The sequence below is a fragment of the Corvus hawaiiensis genome, chromosome 7, assembly GCF_020740725.1.
Source record: "Corvus hawaiiensis isolate bCorHaw1 chromosome 7, bCorHaw1.pri.cur, whole genome shotgun sequence".
Lineage (NCBI taxonomy): Eukaryota > Metazoa > Chordata > Aves > Passeriformes > Corvidae > Corvus > Corvus hawaiiensis.
In genome coordinates this window covers 34,230,477-34,247,733 of record NC_063219.1, presented here as the reverse complement: position 1 = coordinate 34,247,733, position 17,257 = coordinate 34,230,477, and the positions used below count along the sequence as shown (strand labels likewise).

The following is a 17,257-nucleotide window of genomic DNA, read 5'->3' as shown; positions in this document are numbered from 1 at the left end:
ACTTCCTGTACAAAGACACTGCAACCAACCCTGGACAAAGATACAAAGTGTAATACCTTTATATAGTACATTGATACTGAGACCAGTATCATTGTTAAAGGTCTTTAAAGGGAATTCCATACAGGCTGTCCTTGATTACAGCGATGAGATCGAAATTCATGAACGAATGGAATATAATTTGAGACTTTTTTTTTTAGTGATACTGAGGTTCTGCTGTGGCTTATAAGGCAGCATATAAAAAGCATTAAATGTCTTTAATCAGTTTTGTGTCATAAGCAGAATCCTTGTATAAAGTCTTTGAATGTATGGAAAATGATCCCAGAAGCCAGGAAGCTTTGACAGTATAACAGCTTGTAAAGTAGGATTCTTCCTGCTTAAGGTCATCTAAACTGGTATTTACCTCCTGCTACTCAGCAGGGAAAAAAGCTGTGAAATTTCTGGTTTGTATTGATATTGTCCATCTTTTGAAGTAAAACTTAAAAATTGAGTAGGTTTTTCATGTATTTTAAGAAGCAGACCACTCATGCAATACCTGCATTGAAGCTTTGCAGAAGCCCATGTGCCTGGCAAATGATAAAAATTGTTATTTTGGGGAATAACTTAATCTCATCCATGTCTTCTTGTTCAATGTGAATCTTTTCCAAGCTGTCAGTGCTGTTACAGTGCTCTATTCTTTGAGGGCTTCCCATAACTCTCCTCTCCGAAGACTCCTGTATCCTATGGAATTCCTTTTGTATGTGGGCCAAGCTGTGTGGTTTTTGTGCAAATATTAAATGTAAACTTAACACAAAAATCATATGTTAATTGTTTCTGAATAGTCTTAAATTTGCATGCAACTTTTAATTTTTCACTGTTGCTATTTTATTTTTTATACAGCTCTTCATGCAGATTGAGGCACTGTTTCCAAGAAGGTTTGGGACTTGGAATGAATATGCTAAAAAATACTGTGATGCTCGTGTCAGGTATTACTGCACTTGCTTATTTACATTCTTATGAGTGTCTTTGATTTTTCTTGTCATGCCAAGTGAGACAATCAGTAGGCAGTACCTCTACTGCTATATCACACCATCATGCTTGGAAAACCAGGGTCAGGTACCATCTCCATCAAAGAGGATTGGGAAAAGGATGGCACTGATTAAATAAATTAATTAAAGCTATTAAAGTCTGAAATAAATTTGAAGTGCCAGCATTCTGTTAAGTAAAATTATTTATACATTTACTGTTGTTAGTATGAGTTGTGGAGGTTTTACCTTCAGAACTGGAGTTTTCAACTCTGAGTCTTAAGCCCGTGGTCATGTAATAATTTATACCTCTCTTTATTATGGGGTCCCTGTCTTTTTGCTGCCTCACCACACTTGAGTGGGAAACAAAGTCCAGTACTTGTTTCTGTATTTCACAGGCTGGCTGTCTTAGCTAAAAATTTCATATATGCAACTTTGCATGTATTCAGAATAACAGATCTTTGTCAGCTAAATTGGCTAGCATTTAGATTTAATTTTTACAGTAATAATTACATGGTTTCATTTTCATAAAACTTGTTTTTCTCCCTCCATCATATGCACTTTATCAGTATTGAACTTCAAATAACATGGAAGAGCACTGTCTAATTTTCAGACAGAGAAATGCTATTTTTTCCATGGTGTTTTGACTGAATGCATCTGTAATTTTCACACCACAAGTGCGCGTGGGTACAGCATGGTTAGCTACTCAATCATAGATGATTATCTTATTTTTGGAATACCATAAATGTAATAAAAATCAAGTTCAGGGTTTGGCAAGCTTTCAATGAATAACTTTTTCTTCATGACTTGGCTGGAACAAAACATCCTGTGGTAATAAACTTGATAGGATTATTTTATCCAGCACTTTCCGTGAAAATATGGGTGGTATTTCCTTAGGTGTCCATGGACACCTGTTTTAAAGATGAGATCCAAACTATTTCTGTGAGGTTTAGCCTGCCATTTCTGTCATATCCCCGATGCTGAAGGTGGAGGAAGGAGGCTTTTCTAAGGACAGACATATAAATAGACTAAGGAAGGGATATGAGCAAAAGATTTTGCTGTCTTCCATCAGTGCCATTCCCGCTTCACCAGTGCAGAAGTAACTCTCTCAGCCCCATTCCCAAATTATTACAGTCAGCTAATTCAGCTAATTAGAACACTGTTGGTAAAGTCAGTAAGGCTTAAAAATCTCTAAATGATTGTGGGGGTTTTTGTGGCTGTTTGGTCTTTTAATAAAAATTACATGCTTGTAACACACTCTTCTGGCCCTGGAAAATGCTACCTGGGCTTTTCTCCAAGACTGTCATGTTCTTTATTTTATTGTCTCCTGGTAATTCTGACAGAGAAAAGCTGCTGTTCCTGCTGCAACACTTCCTCAAAAACAGCAAAGCAAGGAAAGAACAAGGAAGACTTGAGTTAATAAATTCTTTCTCTTTTCAGCCTTTAGCTTCTTAATGTGAAACCTTCTTCCTCTATTTAACCATGCTCATTAAATAGTATTACTTTTAAAGATGCTTTTAAAGCTTTTAAAGCTTAAGCTTTAAATCCTGTCTCTGGCAGTAACTGAGAAGGAATTCTTAGGGAGGGAAGAAAGGAATATTGATAGTGATATTTGCCTTTTTCATGATGGCTTTCCTGTCTGTAATATAATAAAGAATATTCTCAAGGTGGTATATTCTTCTCATTAGTCCATCGAAACAGGAGTTCCAAAATTAAACCTGAAACTTCTGCTTCCTGTGGACAGTGAAGTGTGGGAAGTTGGGAATAGACAGAGGATTGTGTGCAGGTGATGGGCAGTAACTCCTGCAGACAGTGGTGGCTGCTGGGAAGTTGAAGCACACTTTCATATCCAATAGTGTGATTTAAAATTAATTATATACTGATTCTACTGAATTTGGAAGATCTCATGTTTACATTCTGTATTGATCTATCATTTTCAGGTTTTTTGGTAAAAGAAGGCAATGGGACTGTAGAGGAGCTTCAAACTTAGAGGAACTACATCAGCTTTTAAGTGAAATAATGATCAGAAGACTGAAGAATGATGTCCTAACTCAGTTGCCTCCCAAAGTCAGGCAACGCATTCCATTTGACCTCCCTCAAACTGCAGCAAAGGTAAATTTTCCATTTTTGATGAAAACACATTTGTTAGTAAATGGAAGTATCTTCATATGGATTTTTATGTATGCATGTGTATTATGTGTAGTTACAAAGATTGTGTGAGTATAAAGCAGAGTATCTCTGTTACTGTTTTTAAAATATAATACAACACTCATACAGCAATTTTTTTTGCATCAATGATAAAATTTGTTCTATTTCTAGTACAATCTTCTTTTCTCTCTTCTTTTACTGTAGATTTTGAATCCTACAGTTGCTTTTAGCCAAATTTGATAGAGTTCTCCGAAGTTCCTAAACATTTTACACTTGAAGCGTAGCTGTTGAGGTAGAACATGCTTTGTACTCTCTGTCTAACCACTGATCTCTTCTGCCAATTAGAATCTGAATGCCACTTTTGCAGAGTGGGAGAAATTAATGAGAAGTCTGAGTTCAGATGCCACTGAAAGCCACTTTTCTCAAGTCATGAATCTGATCACACGCATGTATAAGGAAACAGCCATTGCCAAGGTGAGCCTGCAAGTCTTCCCTTAATATCCTTAAACTACCCAGTGTGTGTTTTTAACCTCATAAAATTGGTTTTATTGGCCAGAACACGAGATGAGGTTATTCAGTTTGTTTTATAATCATGGCATGGAGAAGCACTCTCTTTTTCCGCTGTATGTTTATGGAATAGGCAGAACCCCATTACAATGAAAAAAGAAGTCTAAAAACTGCTGCAGAGTGTATTGCATTAACTGTTGATCACTGATAGATTTTGTTATTAACTGCCATCATTGCTTTAATAGCTTTTGTAAAAGATACTGAAAATTACATTTGACACAAAAGAATTCTATGAATGCTTAAATAGAGCAATATTTTATGATTATGATATCATGAACATATCAGAATTACTCTTTCAGTTTTGATATATGGCTTTATTTGTGTGTGGATGCAGAAGTTCTGATTAACTATTACCTTGTCTGTTTGAAATATGTTTGTTTTTCTCAAATATGGATTAAAACGTCAGATAATGACGTCTGAATCAAAAGGAGTTTATCTACATCTTAATCTGGAAGAAGTGCCATGTAATTATATGGTATTGTGAGGATAAATGTGGGTTTTTTTTCTCTCTCTGAGGTAGTGAGTTATGTTTCTCAAAGACATCGTTGTGGTATTTTTTTAAACAAAATTAATCTGAATCATTTGATTCTTAGCAATGTCAGTGTTTGATAAAGCCTTACATGGATAACAAAAGATACAGAAATTTACCTTTTCATGTTACAAGGACTTGAAAGACATGAAAATAAAAACTGTCTTTTTGAACATTTTGTGTGTCTCACTAATGAAAACACTCTCTTACGGCAGGCAGGAGCAGTCAAGGACTACATCAAAATGATGCTTGACAATGACAAACTGAAGTTTCTCGTCTTTGCCCATCACCTGAGCATGTTGCAAGCCTGCACAGAGGCAGTTATAGAGAGCAAGGTAAAGCCTGAACAAATGTGCACACAAATCTAACCTCACTTAAACAAATGGCTATCAGCTGTGTTTGAATTCAGCCAACTGCACACGAGTACAGGAATGGAAGGATTTTATGTACATATGGATCAGTGCCACTGCATTAAAAGGGATCATGTGGTTCTGAAAACTGGTTTGTGGTTAAGGATGATGTAAACACACTTGTATCTGGTATGACTTTATTATTATTATTAAATCAATATTGTAGGAAGTTGTTTTCCAAATTTTTCTACCACTCTGTTTTTTGGGACGTTTAACAGTACGCTATCATTTCACCTAAATGTTTAATTCAAAGCAGTAAAAATATTTGAAAACAGCTTTCACCTTATTTTGATCATGGACTCTTAATTAGTGTTAGTGAATGGTGGCTAACTTTGCTATTTTATATTGTTACTCTTTTTTAACATTTTAAAAAATGGTGTCAGGGAAATGCCAGATTCTTCTGTTTAATATTTCATTTCAAGATCCCATGTTCATTCTATCTTCTACTTTTGCAAACAGGGAAACAAAGTCTACACCTCTCTAGACAGAGACTTAATTTTAAGTCAAAGGGCAAAAGATGTATTCTGATCCCCATGACAGGAATAGAACAGTCCTTTTCATAATTTTATTGGGGGACAGGGAGGGATTGGGTCTGAAAACAGATGCTGATGATGTCATTTAGTCTCTGTTTGGATGTTACAGGCTCGCTACATCCGAATAGATGGGAGTGTTCCCTCTGCAGAGAGGATTCACCTCGTCAATCAGTTTCAGAAGGACCCTGAAACCCGGGTTGCTATTTTGAGTATTCAGGCAGCTGGTCAGGTAGGGCAAAAAAGAAAGCATGTGAAATAATATACTTAAAGAATATAGCTACTGAAATCATTGATGACTGAAGTGATTTACTGAAGGTAATTTATCTTCGTGCAATTTGTCCTTTGTAGACCTTGTGTTCATTTCTTTGCACTAATCATGTTAACTGTTCTAAGCCTCTATTGAATTTACTTGAGCAAAATGATGATAAGCAGCAGCATCTCATTCTTGAATAATTAGAAAAACTTAATTTCTTTAAAAGCACTAGATTAATAAGAAATAGATGTTATTCCATGATGAAAAGCAGTGTGCAGTCTTTGCACAATACTGAAGTATTTTTTGAATCTGAAGCCCAAGGAAGAAATTGGTATAATATGGCCATCTGCTGTCGAGGACCACCCTGACCACCCTCTTATTTCCATACTAAAATGTCCTGTACAACCTTTAGCTTTCTTTTGCTTCAGATAATCTGTTGTTTGTGTGTGGAATCTTTTTTTTTAAAATGCATCTCCTTACTCTCCTTAGGGTTTAACATTCACTGCTGCCACTCACGTTGTGTTTGCTGAATTATATTGGGATCCAGGCCATATTAAACAAGCAGAAGACAGAGCACACCGCATTGGGCAGTGCAGCTCTGTGAACGTTCACTTCCTGATTGCCAAAGGAACCATGGATACCCTCATGTGGGCAATGCTGAACCGCAAGGTGGGTGCGCAGTGGGGCCGAGGGGTCAGGGTTCTCTGGGGATCAGGTTGCACTTCAGTGCCACAAAAGTCTTGTTTATCTAAAACACGCTCCTACTCTAAGACAAATTGATACACCTACAATTACTAATCATCAAAATGTCCATGTTTGTTCTGACTTAGTCTTTTCTAGGTTTTTGCTCTTCATTCAAGATGCAACGATAATGAGTCTTTGCCAAGGTGCATGGGATGGTTCATACCCACAGGAGATGGTTGTTTTATCTTCTGGCTTTTTATTGCTGTTGTGGTTCAATTTTAAGGCATTCAGGCATTCTGCTCACTCATAACAGCTAGAATTTGTTGTGGGTTGTTTTTCCTTAATTGAATGAATGTTGTGCCTAAACTAAGCTTCCTTTTTGAGAGGCAGAGGCATTCTTTTTCGGTAGATCCAAGATTATACAGATCTTTTCTTCTGTTGCCATTTTCCACAAGTATCACCCAACTGTTGTTAGCAGTCATTGAATCATAGAATGGTTTAGGTTGGAAGGGTCCTTAAAGCTCATCCTGGCATGGGCAGGGACACCTTCCACTATCCCAGGTTGCTTCAAGCCCTGTGCAACCTGGCATTAGACACTTCCAGTGATGGGGTAACCACAGCTTCTTAGGGCAACCTGTGCCAAAGCCTCACCACTTTCACAGGGTAGAATTTCTTCCTAATATCGAATCTAAACCTGCTCTCTGTGACTTGAAAGCTAGGAGTAGTTCCAGTCTGCTTTTTTTCCTTCCTTGGAGAATCTTTGAGAGTTCACAGAACTGAGAAAAATCATTTGGCTGTTTTGCTTCAGTGACCCCTTTGTAGCCTTTGTGCCCATTCATTAGTGTCGTGTGTTGATAACTGAGGTGTGTTGGTGTTCTGGCAGCTCTTGCTTTCTGGTGTTGCCAGCAGTGTCAATGCAGAAGGAACTGCCTTTCAAACACCAGGTGCCAGAGCCATTTGAGACTGTGATTACACAGGGTTTATCCTGATGCCAGTGCCAGCCTATAGCTGTAGTTCTTGCATTTGGCTGGTCCTGTAGTGTCGTGGTTCAGTTGGGCTGGGTCCATAAGTTACTGTAGTGACAAACTGGTGACCATTTGTTTGCCAGTATATTACTCTCCTGCTGAAAAATAGTCACTGCTTAAATAATCTGGGAACTGCCAACTGTGTTTGACGTTCAGCTGGAGAAGGAAATTCTGTATTCAATGTCCTGTAGGTACCTCTGAAAGAATCTGTCAGTCTGGTGCATTATGAATCTCCTTAAACATGGCATGGATGGGGCTTAGTAATTCAACAACAGTTTACCTTACAGGTCACTAAATAATTCTGCCTTTGTTTGTCTCCACATGCCGAGCAAAACATGTTAAGACTGCTAGAGATGTACACAGTGTATATATTCTCTTTTATCTTCAATAAATACTGACATTTTGTGTCACTGGTTCACTGGTTGTAGTGTGCTAAATACAGCACTCACCATTATTGTCTTCCTGCAGGCCAAAGTCACAGGCAGCACTTTGAATGGCAAGAAAGAGAAAATGCAGGCTGAAGAAGGTGATAAGGACAAATGGGACTTTCTCAGTTTTGCTGAGACCTGGACCCCAAATGAAATTCTAGAAGGTCCCCAAAATGAACTTTTATTTACACATGTAAGACTTGAACCTTTGTCTTTTCTGTTTTCTTTCATTTAAAAAAAATTGTAACAGTCATTTGCTTCAGCTTTTTGTGCAGTTCAGAGTTTACTAACAGAGAAACACCAAACAAGTAGGAAAAACTAAATTCCATTTTAAAACTTACGTGAAGCTGGGAAAAGTGATCTGCTGGGTATAAATGTCATCTACATCTTCTGCTGGGTCCTTATGTTCAGGTGACTGAGCCGTCCTCAGAGTCAGATAAGACCAAGTAATTTCTGTTCAAATGATGTCTTCATTAACTGTGCTGAATTAATTGGACTAATATTTAAAACAGTGTTTGAAAGCCTTTCCTTGTAATGGGCATCTTCAAAAAAGGCACATAGCTTACCAGTTCTATGTCTCTGCCTTCTGGTAGTGCCATTTCAGAATTTTCAGGAGAATATTGAAAATACTTTTCTAAAATCCGGAGAGCAATGTTGAATTGCTTTTTCTGTTCACTGTTTGTTCTTAAAGTTATCTTTTGTTAAAGATATCTTTTGTTAACAGTTTCTGATGCAGTCATAAGTGGGGTTTAGAGGCCTTTTCCAGCCTAAATGTTTCTGTGATTCTGTGTTCCTTTCCTCTTCCCTAGTTTGAAAAGGACAAACAGCATGACATACGTTCCTTCTTTTCCCCCAAATCCTCCACGGAGAAGAAACGCAAAAGATTTTCTGGTGATGAATTGTTACGTAATGATTCAGAATCTTCTGCTGTCACAAAAGAGGATGCAGAGAAGAGTGATGAAAACCTGGATTCCACAAGGATAAGTGAGGTGGATACAATTTGTCATGAAGATACTTGCAAACATGAAGCCAAAAGAGCAAGGAGCATAAGTGGATCTACCCCAGTCAGCTCCAGCAATAAAAAGAAAACATCTTTGACTGGAAAAAAGCCCTCTTTGTTTTCAGAAAAAAACAATGAACTCCATCCTTGTGGCTTAACTAATTCAAGTGAAAGTACAGCTTTAAATAAAGTTTGGCACTGCAGTGCTTGCACTTACATTAACAATGATCTGCTGCCTTACTGTGAAATGTGCCATTGCCCCCAGAGCAGGGATGGTGAGTAAGGGGTGCTGCAGAGAAAAAGATGCATTTTTCATTTCAGTTGTGATCAGGCTCAGAAAATACAATCTTTTTGAACCTATGACTACACAGAGGTCCAGGAAAATATGAAGAATTGTGTCTTTACATGAACAAATACCCCTCAAGTGATCCTCCTTAGTCTTGCTTTCCCCAAGGATCTTTTACATGAATCTAACTTGAAACAAGTGAAAAATTCCCATAAAAAGTTAACAGGATATAAATTCCATAAGGATGAATATATCCTCTGTTTCCTTTGCAGCAAATTTTCCTCTCCTCTTCTTTGAGGTTTATGGTTATTCTGAATACAATTAAACAGCAAAATTTTTCTTTACCTTTCAAAACTAATCAATGTGGTATTGGTGTTTTATTAACTTGAGCATTGCATATTTGTCATGAGAGACATTATCTGGAAAATATGGCTTTTCTTGCTCCAACAGTTCACAATAGATTTCTTTTACTAAATTTATTTAAGCTATCTGGAAAATTAATGAAACATTTTTATAAATCTATGCCCATATTTGTCATTTCAGTTGCAAAGGCTCTTTTTACTTGCTTATTTATTTATTTAAATCTCTATGCATGCTCAAGTAAGGACAACTTCTGAGTTTCACAGCTATAAATCAATGCCTGGAAAGCTACTTTGTGTGTTTATGGTATACAATAACTGTATATAATATAGAATTGCTATCTGCATTATTTATTATATAAATATTTTGACATTAATTCGGGTGCACAGGATTACGTAAATGAAAAGCTTTGTTCCATGTGTTTGTTCTCTTAATATTAAAGTTAGCTCTAGCTTCCTAAGTGATTGCACCATAATAATATTAGAGAACAAAATGCCATTTCTTTGTATTTCAGTGCCATGGTCCTGTCTCAGATGTGTTATTAGGTACCTGCCAGGTAACACAAATCATCGCTTTTCTTGTTTCTTTGTATGTAGGTGAGAGAAATGGTGAAGCTCTCAGGAGCCAGAGTGAGGAAGGAGTGTCAGAGGAGCCCAGGAGAGATGAAGACAGAGCAGAAGGCAGTGCTGAAGACAGAAGAGGACATTTGGGGGAAATGGGGGCACAGCAATCTTTTGAAATCAGAGAACAGGAAACTCTGGGGACTGAAAAGGAAGAAAGCGAAAAAGAGTGTGGAGAAGGTAAAGTGGGACTCTGAAAGAACAGTTCTATCCCATTGTGAAACTGAATTAAATGCCTCTGGCATGAAAAACAGCTTTTAAATAAAAACCTACATCTTTGAAACACAGAAGTACAAGCACCAGCACGGGACTTTATCATTCTAGCCTGAGCCATTTGTTGAGTTTTGATGCTGGATAAGCCCAGCCTTTCCACACAGGTCCTGGTGCAAACCAGAGCTGACTGACTTCAGGACTGTGTCAAACCAGCAGCTGGGAATCTGGATGGTTTTACTGGAACTGAGGACAGACACAGGCAAAACAGTTGATGGGTCATTCAGGAGAAACAGAAAAATGAAATACACAAATACCTTAATAGTTTGCTGCTTGAGCTCTGCATCTTAGGTTGTTCTGGAATTAGATACATATTTAATATTATTTCTAATGTCAGAGTAGAATGAATGAAGAAAAATCTTTAATGCTACCATTTTTTCTGTTGTAGATAAATCAGACACATTCCAAATATATGATGGGCTTATGTTTTGTGCAAGCAGGAATACTGATAGAATCCACCTCTATACAAAGGTAAACCTGAAGCATGCATGGTTATTGTCATTTTAAAATTACAAAGGAAAATGCCCTCTGAAATGTTTCTGTATGTTTTCATTTGTTATGCTTTATGTAAAAGCATCAATATTTTTGTATTAGCTGAAATACAAAAATAAGGTAGTTTAACATTCTAGTTCTTTTTCTCAATGAAATTAAGTAATAATTCCCTAGATACATAACTTTCAGCACTTCTCTTGGCTTACAAAATTGGGCTAATACATGAAATCATCTGTTACAAATGCCAGTAACAGTCGTTTAAAATTCCTTTTTATTATTACAGTGTCTTATCACAAAATAACTTGAATAGAATAACATTCAAAATTCAAATAAAAAATGACAGTAAATCCTGACACACTAAGTAAATAAGCTATTGCCACCACATTTTCAGAAAGATCAACATTAGTGCTGTGTGTAAGTCAGTAACAGCCTGAATAAAGCACGTTGTTGTTAATCTGCAGTGGTGATTGGGTACAGAAAGCGGTAGTTGGGAATTTTCCCAGTCATTCAAGAGGATGTCAGGACTTGCCAGTTTCCTCTTTCAAGTGATAGGAAAGTTCACTGGGAAGATTTCTTCAAATTACTGAGTGAATCAGTGTATTCAGGTGCCACTAAAGCAGCACGGATAGCTGAAGGTAAGTCTTTGGGATGAGACATTTTTATTAGGCTGATGCAGCTGGGAAAAAGTCAGAAAGAGTCAAAAAGTCCTCTTGTATCTGAAAACTTGTTAAATGTACTTACAATGTATGTACATTGTACTATGGGATTAGTTTCATTTTGCCAGATACTGCGTAAGATCTGCTGAATGGTGAGACATTGGGGAATTCTGCTTTAACTCCTTCTCTCAAATGTTTGTGAATCATCAATAAGTTCCTTGACCAGATGTACCCACTGGGACAACTTATTCCTTTAAAAATTAAGTGGAGAACTTCTTCAGACATTAAAAAGAAGTAAGATAAATAATGTTCAAGAATTCATACTTTAAATTGTAATGAAGTGACATTCTCCTACCTACAATCATTCATTTCCCTTAGAATTCAGTCAAGAGGATTGTAATTTCAGTTTAATATAAGGTGTGTCTGAACTATTTGCAAAGAAAAATATCTGATCTATTAAAAGGTAAAATGTTCTGCCTTGTTACTTTTAGGTAGATTAATATGAATCATCTTTCTTGCATTCGTGCTGTTATCTCTGTGCCTTATTGTTGGTTCTGGAAAAATTTGACCTTGAGGGACTAAATTTAGTAGGAAGGGAGGAGAATTCACTTGAAACAGATTACTTTTTCTACATTGTGCTACACTGCATCTGTAAACAAAACTTTGCTTGTTTCACCTAGGATGGTGAACCACTGAATCATAATTTCATTCCATTGGACGTACAGCTGGATAACTGGGAAGACTTACCAGAGACTTTCCAGAATAAAAAAAATCGTGCACTGGTAAGAACAAGTTCTACTGGCACAGCAATATAATATTAAGTGTAGAGGAAATTGTCTTTTAAAAAAAATAAATGCAGAATACTTCCAGGCCTTGGGATATAGGCACAGTTTCATCAGAGCAATCTTATAGATGTTGATGTGAACATGAATTAGGCTGTCTGTTACTCTGGCAAATTATTGTGCCTCCTCTTCACATTGCAGTAGAAGGAATCAACCAGGCATCATTTCATTTCTCATTTACAGAATTAGTTCCTAACTTTCATAAGTCAACAAAATAACTTCTTAAAGGTTATGAATTAAATGGTGCACACTCTAAATAAGAATGTTCTAGGTTGTATCAGAGCTGGAGGTCTGAGCAGGCCTCCACTCTCACTCTCCCTTCGGTCTTCTAAGAGTTTTCAAAGTAGTGTCAGGCACAGCTCTATGCAGACATTCAGTTAATTTAGGAATAAAGATCCCATTCATAATGGGGTTTGAGAAGAACACTGCAAACCCAAGTACTCAAGTAAGGAAATCCAGATTTAAACTGGATGGGAAATATTATCTGCTTAAGTTAAAATCTGATTTTCCAAACTAAAAACCATCAGGTGGAAACAAAACTGATTCAAGAAGGCTGGAACTTAAATTTGTAGGAGAGATGCCTGACTGATTCAACCAGCTGTTGTGTGAAGCAGCTACTGAATGGGTTCCACAGATGGAGGGGTGAGGGTTTGAAGAGTTACCTGAAGGCACATCTCTGATTGTAGGAGCTGTTTCCAGCCAGTGTAGAATGCACTAATCCATGGCACTGTTCTGCTGTAATTAGCTCTGTGCAAAGTCTGTCCTGGTGCTGACAGTCATGTTCTCTGCCAGATCCTGAGGTTTGTGAAAGAATGGACTCACCTCACAGCAATGAAACAGAAGATAGTCAGAAAAAGTGGTCAAATATTCTGTAGTCCCATTCATGCTGCAGAGGAGTTGTCTAAAAAGCAGTCAGTGGGCAGCAGCACAAAGAGGTATGTGGGGTTTGGTTTTAATTCCTCCTACTAATTACTGCAGAAAGTTCGATTTTGCATCATTCCTCAGTGTTGTCACTGCTGTGCACAAAACATGCCATGCAAACCATCTAAAACCTTCTTATTCCCCTCAGTCCCTACTGTTAAATTCCTGAGGGTGACTATTTTGGCTGTAGGTAAGAATTAAGTAAATAAATAGTTTGTAAGTCCAGTAATATAAGCAGAAGGGTAGTAAGTGTTTGTTAACCTCTTGCCTGATTGTGTCCTACCATAAAGTGTAGGAAAAATCTGTGAATGGTATAGAAAACCTACCAGGACTTACAGCAGGTAGGTAAGGTTGTGTGTAGGGTTTGGCAGGTGTTCAGTACAGAGAGATGTACTCAGGAGAAGTTGTCTGAATAGTGGTTTCTGTGAACCAATTTTAAGTTTTTTACCTAAAAGCAGTTGTGTTTTACAGGGTTTCACATGAAAATAAAGAAGGGAGATCAAACATAACTAATGGAGCAAGGAGTCCTCCAGAGCTTGTAAAGTTTCCTGGATTATCCAGAGTGTCACTGAGACTTCACCTAACTGAAACAAAATGCCTTTCAGGTTTCACTGTCAGGCAGTTTCAAATTGCTGTCATTTTTTAATTGTATACACAAACCAAGTTACGTGTTTGCCGGTTAAGAATTTGGTTTTAGAAAGATACTTCATTTAGTATAAAAGTATATGAAAGTACATTTTCCCAAATTTTATTCACTTCTCATCCAGAAAATGAGGAATGTTTGAAGAGAATATGCTGTCCCAATCTTGCTGTACCGCAGAGTGGATGTTGTTGGAGGGAGATTGTTCCCTTTGCTGACAGGATTTGTCACTCTCAGGTATGTGACCAGGGAGGATGTGGCAGCAGCCTCGCTCTCCAAGGCCAGCAGCAGCGGGGGCAGTGTTCGCCTCATCTCCAAAGAGATGGGAGCTTCTCTGGACAAAGGAGGTGCTGCTACTGAACCATCCACGAAGTAGGTTTATTAATCATCCTACTGCATTAAGTTCTTTTGCCCCTTTTTTTTTATGGTACTAAAATTACTTGCTGTGTCTGCTTCGCTGAAGTACAGTAGTTAGATAAGAAACTTGCTGTAGTGCTAATGAGCTCTGTTTTATTCTTACAACAATTTAGATTTCATCTGTTGTCTGCTGACAGAGCTGCTAATTAACTGAGTCTGACTAAAGCAAAACAAGAGAATAGTTACATGATTCAGAGAAAAGAATGTTAGCTCACCCCTCCTGTGAGGTCAACATCAAATTGGGGACACAAAATTTGCTTCTCTTTTGCCTCAGAATTTTAAAAAAGGGAGCAATGAAGTGAAAATTCCAAACAGAAATTGCCCTTTGAAAAATTTTTCTTAAACAAGCACTGTGTATCCTACTTTGTTTTGGGTAGGAAATTGATAGGCAGCCATGGAAATTGTAGAGAAACCAGGATCTTTCCTTTATTACTTCTGTTAAAGAGGGGGCTGAAACATTTTAGTTTTGTATGTGTACGTGCCTGTGGCCATTTCTTTATGAATACAGCATTATTTCAGCTAATAATTGAGTGTAGTAATAGGTGCAGAAGAAAAATCTGCCTTGTTATATTGTCAAATTTTGTTTAAATGGAAATGTAAACCAAGTAAAGGATTTGCACTATGCAGGTGTCAATCTGAGCAAGGTATTATTACAACTACAGTGATTTTTCAGAACATAAAAGATATCTAATGGAAATACACAGTGCATAAACCCCCTCTTGAACTGGGCTGCTGAATACCTCCTTTACCCACAGCTGTATTTCATTCTGCCAACAGGTTGCTTTCAGAAACTAGAAATGATCCCTCAGCCCTTCCTCCAGGGCAGACTGACCCCGGAGGCTCCTCCCTATCCAAAGGGTATCTGCAGGCCCTGGACAGCCAGGGGACCCCGCTGTGTCTCAGCTGCCAGCAGCCAACAGCGCAGCCCCAGCCCGGCTGCCCGGCCCGCGCCTGGGACACGCGCTTCTGCTGCCACGCCTGCCAGGAGGACTTCTCCATCCGCTCCAGCCAGAGCTACCTCCGCTCCAAGGTGTTCCAGATCGAGCACGGGGTGTGCCAGTGCTGCCAGCACAACGCCCAGGAGCTTTATCTCAGCATCAGGGATGCACCCAGGAGCCAGAGGAAGCAGCTTCTGGAGACTTCTTGGATGTCTCACCTTCCCCTTGGGCAGGTGATGGTTCTGGAGTTTCAGCAGTAACATCTGGTCTGTGTACAGAGAGTTCAAAGACAGCCAAAAATGTTCTTACAGATTTAAGATAGAAAGGTAACCTAGCACCAACAACAGAACAAGACAAAAGAAGTCCTTAAGAACAATCAAATTAACTAAATCCCATTGTCTTCTAACTAATGGGCACAGGCATGAGAGCTCTGATTCTGTAGGGGTACATGTACAGCCAGGGCTGGGTGGAAGTATGTCAGCTACTTACAGCTGTTACTTTGTGCAGTGGGAGTAACTAAAAAATGCCAAGGCTGGCTTTCTTTATCTTGATGAAAACTATAGCTAGCTACTTCCCAGAATTTCCTTGTTCCTCCAGTAGGATGCCCACGTAGTTGAGGAGTGTCTCACCCCTGCCGTGTCCTTTGTGTGCTGCAGCTGAATGAGATGATCCGGAGCCCGGCGGAAGGGCAGTTCTGGCAGGTGGACCACATCCAGCCCGTGTACAGTGGAGGAGGACAGTGCTCCCTGGAGAACCTTCAGACCCTGTGCACAGCCTGCCACAGGGAGGTCAGTGTGTGGAGCTGGGAATCCCAGGCCTCTCGCAGGCAACAGTGGAGGGAAACTGCACTTAGGCTCCTCCTCAGCCCTGTTCCCTCCTGCTGCAGAACCCTAGTGCTCACAGCCTCTCCCTCCCATACAGCCAAGGTGGAAAGGCAGCATTAAACTATTGATATGACAGTTTCCTTCGGATTTGGGAAAATGTTGCCTTAAAATGCAAATGTTTATTATTATGCTATCTACTGTAAAGTTAGACTGGAGCTTAACTGTGAGCTAATGCTTTCTGTTGCCAAGTATCAGTATGAACAGACCTGTCTCTCTCTTTTGCAGAGAACTGCAAAACAGGCCAAGGAAAGAAGCCAGCTGAAGAGAAAGTCTTTAGCTACAAAGTATGGCTGTGATATCACCAAATTTTTGGTGAAGAAGTAAAATGCACAATACATTCAGGTACATTGTAACCCTGAAACCAATATAGTTACAGTTTTGCACTGATTTAACAGAAATCTATCAAGGAATTAAACCGAAGAAACCATTTGCAACAGTGATTGTCAGAGTGCATCCAAAGTACTTGAGCATCATGGTTTTTTATGGCCCTGCTTTAAAGCTGAATTTCTGTGCATAACTTTAATGCCATTTTGAGGAATTATGGTTTCTCTTGCAGGGTAGTTAGGCCTGCAAGAATTTAAGGAAGTTCTGTTGAAACTGCTGGTGGCGTTACAGGGTTCAATTGTATTGGGAACATCATGGACCAAGAAGATGTCTTAGTTTTAATTCTTTTTGTTTTTTACACACCAAAACCACAGAATAACATACAGCAATTATGAAAAAAACTAGCAGGAGTGAGTGATTTGTCTCCTCTAATTCTGCTCACCCACTGAAGGCGGACTCTTGCCATGGACCTGACTTACAGGACTTTGGCATTTAGAACTGATGTCAGTTGAATTCTGTTTTTACTTAAACCAGCTTGTATTAAAATGTTACTCAGGATAGGAAACATTAAATATTAGCAATTATGTCCTCAAAGGCAGTTCCTGGGAAATGCTACAGTCAAATTCTCCTTAACGAGATTGCAGAGATGCTGGTAATTTTGTACTGCTTACCTGGCTTGCTTTACAGTTAAATAAATACAGTTCTTTCTCCTGGTGATTTTTTTTTAATGCTCTGTCTCTCCTCACCCCTTGAATGCTGCAAGGCAGTTGTAAGCTCATAAAGCAGAGCTGTACACAGCACGTCACCATCACAGTGCAGGGCTGCAGTTTCAACTACAGCTAGTTAAAATAAGGTGAAAAGCTTTCTGAGTTATCCTTCTGAGAAAGATCTTAAAGTTACAACTCTTGAACAGAGAAAAAGACTGTTTAAGACAAGGTAGTTGCGTAAGTGCACCATTTTCTACAGTCAGACTAAGAGGACTTTAGCTGTGTTAATGATGTTTGTGGTGTCTGAGTAGGATAAAGGAAT

The 17,257-nt window shown here is 38.6% G+C and overlaps 1 protein-coding gene across 5 annotated transcripts in view; it reads left to right on the top strand.

The window, feature by feature from the left end:
- The window catches only part of ZRANB3 (zinc finger RANBP2-type containing 3), a 42,299-nt gene extending 25,354 nt beyond the window's left edge, over positions 1–16,945 (top strand). For 4 of the 5 annotated variants that reach the window (XM_048309186.1, XM_048309185.1, XM_048309188.1 and 1 more), the window contains 16 exons: positions 877–962; positions 2,942–3,113; positions 3,495–3,623; positions 4,461–4,580; positions 5,298–5,417; positions 5,931–6,110; positions 7,619–7,771; positions 8,388–8,853; positions 9,821–10,024; positions 10,503–10,585; positions 11,943–12,044; positions 12,897–13,039; positions 13,903–14,037; positions 14,860–15,253; positions 15,677–15,808; positions 16,130–16,945. In XM_048309186.1, the coding sequence (XP_048165143.1) occupies positions 877–962; positions 2,942–3,113; positions 3,495–3,623; positions 4,461–4,580; positions 5,298–5,417; positions 5,931–6,110; positions 7,619–7,771; positions 8,388–8,853; positions 9,821–10,024; positions 10,503–10,585; positions 11,943–12,044; positions 12,897–13,039; positions 13,903–14,037; positions 14,860–15,253; positions 15,677–15,808; positions 16,130–16,228 (2,718 nt within the window). In that variant the 3' untranslated portion in view covers positions 16,229–16,945. Of the gene's footprint in view, positions 1–876; positions 963–2,941; positions 3,114–3,494; positions 3,624–4,460; positions 4,581–5,297; positions 5,418–5,930; positions 6,111–7,618; positions 7,772–8,387; positions 8,854–9,820; positions 10,025–10,502; positions 10,586–11,942; positions 12,045–12,896; positions 13,040–13,902; positions 14,038–14,859; positions 15,254–15,620; positions 15,809–16,129 lie in introns of those variants that run through there. The other variant, XM_048309189.1, reaches the window with a different exon arrangement.
- Positions 16,946–17,257: the final 312 nt, after the last annotated feature.